The sequence below is a fragment of the Nansenia antarctica genome (assembly GCF_963989245.1).
Source record: "Nansenia antarctica genome assembly, chromosome: 15".
NCBI classification, from domain to species: Eukaryota; Metazoa; Chordata; class Actinopteri; order Argentiniformes; family Microstomatidae; genus Nansenia; species Nansenia antarctica.
Window position 1 is genome coordinate 3,596,224 of NC_137685.1, and position 7,848 is coordinate 3,604,071.

General features: G+C 44.4%; 1 protein-coding gene across 1 annotated transcript in view; it reads right to left on the reverse strand.

Moving 5' to 3' along the window:
• Positions 1-2,300: 2,300 nt before the first annotated feature.
• magi1b (membrane associated guanylate kinase, WW and PDZ domain containing 1b) overlaps positions 2,301-7,848 on the reverse strand; it is a gene marked incomplete at both ends in the record, with an annotated part of 154,426 nt that continues 148,878 nt past the window's right edge. Inside the window, 5 exon segments of the mRNA XM_080545948.1 lie at positions 2,301-2,489; positions 4,842-4,985; positions 5,888-5,932; positions 5,934-5,976; positions 6,129-6,222. Of these exon segments, the coding sequence (XP_080402074.1) occupies positions 2,301-2,489; positions 4,842-4,985; positions 5,888-5,932; positions 5,934-5,976; positions 6,129-6,222 (515 nt within the window).

Below are 7,848 nucleotides of genomic sequence, written 5' to 3' on the forward strand. Positions count from 1 at the left end.
CTGAGGGATGGTCGTAACACATCGAGGGATGTGTTTAAAGCTGCAGGAAGGAAAAAAGGAGAGACAACTACAGTTACGAAGTCAAATACCCCAATGTCCGTTATCGCCAAAATAGCACGACATGAGCGTATCGTTATCTTATAACGTCGCATTTCAGCAGGAGACACGGCGAGCCCCGAGGTTTGAATGCGATGCTGTGTTTGCGGGATGCATGAATCCATTCCTACTGGTCAGCATGACAAAGAGCGGCGGTGGCGGCGTTGGCAATGCAGTTCTGGTGAATGGATTCGTATGCATGGAGCAGAGAGAGCACGGCATGGGTGAGTTGAGGGCACAGCACACGGAGAGAGAGAGAGAGAGAGAGAGAGACACTGGAGGGGACGGAGGAGAGGAGAGGACAGCTACAAACCGTGGTCTGATTTTGGCCCGTTAGGTAGAAATTAGGCTCTCCCATCTTGTCATTTCTCATACATGCAGTGAGATGGGGAGCGACCGTCCCTGAAAGAAGGAAGAGCACCCAGCGAAATAAAAGGGAGGGAGGGATAGATGAAAGAGGGGAAGAGAGAAAAGGAAAGGGGTTTAGATCTTAAAAACCAAATAAGGCAGAAGAAAGAAGAATTATTGTCTGGTGTTTTTATTTTTTCAATGGAAAAGGTGTTTATTTTTTGATCATGTAATCATTCAGAGATAGAGACAGTCCAGGAAATTTACCCCACACCCTTGAGTGAAAAAAACATCAGTTTACAGAGAAAGTCCTGGAACCCAGCACCCAACACCATGCACGTTTGTGCACCCACACCCACACCCCGCCCCCACATACACACCCACACCCACACCCACACACACACACACACACACACACACACACACACACACACACACACACACACACCTCACTCACCCCAGCAGCAGCAGCGACCCAAACCCCCATAGAGACAGCGAGACACACAAACACCGTATGAAGCCGTTTACATTGCCAACAGAAAAAAGTAACACTAGTGAATATGTCAAATATGTCAAAGGGTGGAAACTAAAAAGTTGCAAAAATGGTAAAAAATATACAACCTCACAGAGATGTCATATCGGTGCAGGAGAGGCATAAGCACATTCTTAGCGCAACAAATTACATGAATGAGTTTTTTTCAGACGAGCAAACCCCCCCCCCTCCCCCCCAAAAGAAACTAAAAAAACAACCACAACAAAATAAAATAATGCATTAAAATGACTCGTGACTATAGATCAACAAATCAATACACCTACTAATGAAACATTCCATAAATATTATGGAAAATGGACAAAGAAGCAAAGAAAATAAAAATCATTTTGGATTTTACACTGACAATTTCATGCAGCAATAGACTTTTTTTTCGGATTAATATGTGGGTTGATCAACGGTTCTGTACATCAACAAAAATACTTGTAAAAATGTTTTGTTTGTCTTTTGTTACAAAAATGTCTATCAGTGGAGAGATGGAGTATTGTCAGGGTATGGGCGGCGTCTCCAGAATGACATTTACAGTGGGTGAGAATATAGCCATGGATTTGTGATAGTAATGTCACACATAATACTGTGAGATTTCCCATTGAAATGGTCAAAAAAACATATTAGAACGTTCTCCTTTTGAATACAGTCTCAACTCCTCAAGACTCCCCTAAACTCAGTAGCTTACATTCACCTTCAATAAATATTATAAATATGTTCATTATGCCATTATCAAAGCCTCATAGGAGATGCCATCGAAACCAGAGATTGGCATTTCCGAGATTACCACTGGATACAATAGATCAAGTTTCCTTTTCCCCCCCCACACCCCTAAAAATAGCATTCAGTAACGACTCTGAGAATCAATAAACATATATCCACATTTAGACACATTAAATCTTTTCAGTTTTTTCCTCCTCCTCCTTTGTATTCTTGGTGTGTTTCTATTTTCATGTGGCACAGAGGAATAGAAGAAGAACCCCTTCCTCCCAGAATGCCCCAGAATGTCCCAGAATGCCTCAGGACTACCCACAAGCCCCCTCTGCTCAGTGAACCCCAGCCAGAAGGTGAAAGGTGACATCAGGTGACATCAGCAGGTGTGACAGGCAGAGGTGACAGGAGGACCCAGGGGAAGCACCCACACACACACACACACACACACCCAGTGGGGGACAGTGGTAGCCAAGAGGTGACCCCCGGAGGACCCTGGAGTACCCACAGGAAAAGGGACAGGAGAGGGGGGTGTGGTGTGCTCTCGTAGCTCCCCCCCCCCTCCCCCCCCCCCGCCCCGCCTCCAGCCCACCCTCCTGGGCTTTCCTCAGGGAGTGAAGACGGGGGAGAAGGGAATGTTTTCGTAGATTGACCCACCATATTCCGGCACCGAGCCGTCGCCCCTCTTCAGGACCAGACGGGCACGGCGCCCGCCGTTCTTGATCAGCTCGATGGCGCGCGCGTGCTTCATGCCTTTGGTGGTCTCGCCGTTAATCTCCAGGATCTCGTCTCCCACCTGAGGGAGGAGCGAATGGGGATGGGGGGGGGGGGCAGAGGGGGGATAGAGGGAGATGGGGGGGCAGAGGGGGGATAGAGGGAGATGGGGGGGGCAGAGGGGGGATAGAGGGGGATGGGGGGGAGAGAGAGAGGGGGAGGGGGAGAGAGACGGGGGGAGAGAGTGAGAGAGGGGGGGAGAGAGAGAGGGGGAGAGAGAGAGAGGGGGAGAGAGGGAGATAGAGACAGACACAGAGAGAGAGAGAGAGAGAGAGGGAGCGATAGAGAAAGGGGAGGGGGGATGGGGAGAAGAGAGATAAGGGGAGGGAGTGAGAGGGGTGAAGAGAGAGGGGGGGGAATTGAGGAAGGGGGGAGAGGAGGGATACAGGAGGAGGGAGGAAAGGGAGCAAAGGGGTGGGGATAAAAAGGATCCAGAGGAAAGAGAGAAAGAGACGAGATCAGAGCGGAACAATGAACAACAATTCCTCGCGCACAAACTGCCCTAGAAACAATTCTTGAAATAAAAAAATGTTCAAAGGGGGGAAAATGTTGTCAAAGAACAGGATTATAAGTCTGATGCGTGTAGCTAGCTAGAGAGAGGAAGAGGGAGAGGGAGAGAGAGAGAGAGAGAAAGAAAGACTCTTGTTCTATTCTCTTTTTTCTTCCACGCCTCAAGTTATCTGTCAGTTCTCGTCGTCGAGGGAATTCCTCTCCTACAGAAATGGGTCTCCGCCTGACACCTCTGCCTCACAGAACCTGGACCTATTAATATCTCATCTAACAAGACCCCGTTCTGAGCAGACACAGACACACAGACAGACACAGACACAGACACAGACACAGACACATACACATACACATACACATACACATACACATACACATACACATACACATACACATACACATACACATACACATACACATACACACACACATACACATACACATACACATACACATACACATACACACACACACACACACACCAGCTCTCTGACAGAGACGTGCACTAATAACACATTATTTAAATACCTCACAAATTCCACAAATAGATGAAATAAAAACAATTAATCCTTTGCATCCTATCCTGGGAATTGACGTCGTATCGGAAAGCACTTACGGATTGATGCGATTAATCAAAATAAAGGTTAAACGCACAGCTATGTGACAGCTTGAGGAGCATATGAACGTGGAATTTACATATCCACACAATTACCATGGAAACAATTACTCCAGATACTGTCTCTTGGGGCATTTGTGTGTGATGAAGCATTTTGACTAAATGAGATACGTTCTCATTATGCATTTGTCATTATGTGACTATACCTCAGTTGCCAGAATGCTTAAACTAGAATGAGGCACAGCTTAAATGCAATTTTCATCGCGCTGTCATACATCAGTGAGTGTAGGGAGTAAATATCACCTGTCAGCTCGTACACTCAGGGAATACAGCTCTGAAGAAGGCTGCTTGGAGCCACAGAGCATTAACAGAAGTATCTGTAGGTCTATCCTGCTGTACTATGTCTTCATGTGTGGCTATGGGTGAGCTATACAATGCCCTGCATTGCCTGTTGAATATACTGAGGTGGATATCATAGGTGTTGTCAGAAACTGTTTAATGCCACTTTACAGCTGGTATTCGGTTGTTAAGTCGTGACGTGTTTCCGGGTCCAACGTTGGCTGAGGCGCTCTCTTCGAAATGCCGCGGTAATAATAATAATTCATTATATTTGTATAGCGCTTTTCCGAGGCTCAAAGACGCTGACAATATGGGAAAAACAGGAAAGTGCTGTGTCCCTTGTTGTATGAATAGATCCCAGTCTAAAAAACGATTGAACTGTCATTCTACCGCTTTAGTACACTGGTAATCTGGTGCTTTAGTACACTGGTACTCTGGTGCTTTAGTACACTGGTACTCTGGTGCTTTAGTACACTGGTACTCTGGTGCTTTAGTACACTGGTACTCTGGTGCTTTAGTACACTGGTACTCTGGTGCTTTAGTACTCTGGTACTCTGGTGCTTTAGTACTCTGGTACTCTGGTGCTTTAGTACTCTGGTACTCTGGTGCTTTAGTACTCTGGTACTCTGGTGCTTTAGTACTCTGGTACTCTGGTGCTTTAGTACTCTGGTACTCTGGTGCTTTAGTACACTGGTACTCTGGTGCTTTAGTACACTGGTACTCTGGTGCTTTAGTACACTGGTACTCTGGTGCTTTAGTACACTGGTACTCTGGTGCTTTAGTACTCTGGTGCTTTAGTACTCTGGTACTCTGGTGCTTTAGTACACTGGTACTCTGGTGCGGGGATTTTTGGTTTGGACCCGGGAATTGCTAAACGTCAGACTTAACAACCGAATAGAGGCTCTTACGTACCCTCATCTTCCCGTTGCGTACGGCCGCCCCGTCCTCTGCTAGCCGCAGCACGTACAGGTCCATGTTGTACTCCCGTCCCCCTCGCAGACTGAACCCAAACCCTTTGTTGTCTCTCTCCAGGTCCACAGAGTAGAACTCAGCATCCTAGTACACACACAGAGACAAACAAACAAACAAACATGCACACACACACACACACACACACACACACACACACACCACACACCACACACACACCAAGGTCAGTGGTTATTCAGCGTTCAGTGGTGGCTGAACTTGACAGTGTGTGCATGTGCGCGCGCATGTGTGTGTGTGTGTGTGTGTGTGTGTGTGTGTGTGTGTGTGTGTGTGTGTGTGGTGAAGGGGCTCGTATTTCAGCGTAGGGGACGAACGCCACCTTCAGGAAAGTCACACCTAGATGATCGGAGCTCCAGATTGGGAGGGTGTTGAATAATTGATGAATTGGGCTCTGGGGGTCGTCTAAGGAGGGTAGGGAGAGAGAGGACGCAGGAGGCACAGGTCCGACAAGGACACAATGACCGGCACAGCCCTCTCCCTCTATACCCACACTCTGCCCAGGATCAATGGTATCACAGAGAAGCATCTACCTAGCGTCAGGTTGACTCATAGGAACTGCATATCGTTATGGGAAGTTTAGCTAGAAGGCATTGGCGCTTACACTAAAGGAACTCTACACTTTATATCTATTCAATACGTGAGTTGAAATTGCTGAATTCGTGAGGTTAGAATTCTAAGGTTCTATCTCCATTTTTGTCAAAATTTGGTTTTTTACATAATCTGATCCATTAGGTGTTTATTAATGCCTGTGTGGTGTTATTTTTTAAAATGTTGAAGTTTCTGAGTTAGTAATTCATAAAATACAAAGGTTCCATCTCACAAAACATAATGGAATGTAAAAACTTTTGACGCTCAATTTCTCTGAACTGCCCTAAACAGAGATAGAACCTTATGATTCAGATCACGAATTGTTGAAATGGAACATTGCTCCTGTCCTGGTTCACAGTATAGACGCGTTGCGTCCTTACCTGGGCGGAGGGTTGTGTCGCGGCTGGAGGAGGAGGGGGTTGTGGGCGCCTTGAACTCAAAAGACTCCTGTTTTGGTTTGCTGTTGTTTCTGGGGGGGGAGGGGGGGGGGGAAGATGACAAAACCAAACAAAAGGAGGAATAAACAACGAAACGTTAAATCATTGACTATTCCCTTCCACGTTCAGGAAATAAGGCACTACTAGTCTTTCAAAAGACTCCAAATCCCACAATCCCTCTCACCTGGGCTCGGGTGCAGCCTGTTGCTGGGGTGTGTGAGTGGTTGTTATGGTGGCGATCTTTTCGGCGTTGGTGAGTAGCGTTGCGTTGGATGACTCTGAGAGAGAGAGAGAGAGAGAGAGAGAGAGGGAGAGAGAGGGAGAGAGTGAGAGTGAGGGAGAGAGAGAGAGGGGGGGGTACATCAGGACACTAGAGCTCTAATGGTAAATGTATGAAATGAAATATTAAAACCTAGCCTTTTCTCCTACCAAGGAATTCTGAATCAACTGGAATATGGTGCCATTCATTCAATGACCCTACACACTACACACTACACTACAAAAAACACACAAACACCCTCATCCTTATATAGATAGATAGATAGATAGATAGATATATAGATAGATAGAAGTCTAGATAGATCGAAGTCTAGACAGATAGATATAAGTCTAGAGAGATATAAGTCTAGATAGATATAAGTCTAGATAGATAGATATAAGTCTAGATAGATAGAAGTCTAGATAGATAGAAGTCTAGATAGATAGAAGTCTAGATAGATAGAAGTCTAGATAGATAGATAGATAGATAGATGTCTAGATAGATAGATAGAAGTCTGGATAGATAGATAGATAGATAGAAGTCTAGATAGATAGATAGATAGATGTCTAGATAGATAGATAGATAGACAGATAGAAGTCTAGATAGATAGATAGATAGATGTCTAGATAGATAGATAGACAGATAGAAGTCTAGATAGATAGATAGATAGATATACGTCTAGATAGATAGATAGAAGTCTAGATAGATAGATAGATAGATGTCTAGATAGATAGATAGATAGAAGTCTAGATAGATAGATAGATAGATAGAAGTCTAGATAGATGTCTAGATAGATATATATATAGATAGAAGTCTAGATAGATAGATAGAAGTTTAGATAGATAGATAGATAGGTAGATAGAAGTCTAGATAGATAGATAGATAGATAGATATACGTCTAGATAGATAGATAGAAGTCTAGATAGATAGATAGAAGTCTAGATAGAAGTCTAGATAGATAGATAGATAGAAGTCTAGATAGATAGATAGATAGAAGTCTAGATAGATAGATAGAAGTCTAGATAGATAGATAGATAGATGTCTAGATAGATAGATAGATAGAAGTCTAGATAGATAGATATACAGTAAGTCTAGATAGATAGATAGATGTCTAGATAGATAGTGGCTAGATAGATAGAAGTCTAGATAGATAGATAGATAGATAGAAGTCTAGATAGATAGATAGATAGATAAAAGTCTAGATAGATAGATATAAGTCTAGATAGATAGATAGAAGTCTAGATAGATAGATAGATGTCTAGATAGCTAGATAGATAGATAGATAGATAGAAGTCTAGATAGATAGATAGATGTGTTACAGAAGCTCAAACCACAAACAACAAAATAAAGTGACAATTGAATAATATAATATAATAAAAAAGACATAAACAGACATCTAAAAAAAAGACATCTGGCTATGGCTCCCAGCTAGCATAATCGCTAGCTCTAACTATGACCCCCTACCTTCACCATAGCCCCCTACTCTCTATCCTGCTCACAATCACTGCGGTCAATTCCGCCTTTCATCCCTCCATTACTCCCCCACCAGTCCCCCTTGGATCCCATTGGCTTAATTCTCCGTCTTGCCCACGGCCCCTGAGACACTGGCCTGGCCCAATCAGAGGGCAGCGTGCAGAGGGCGGGT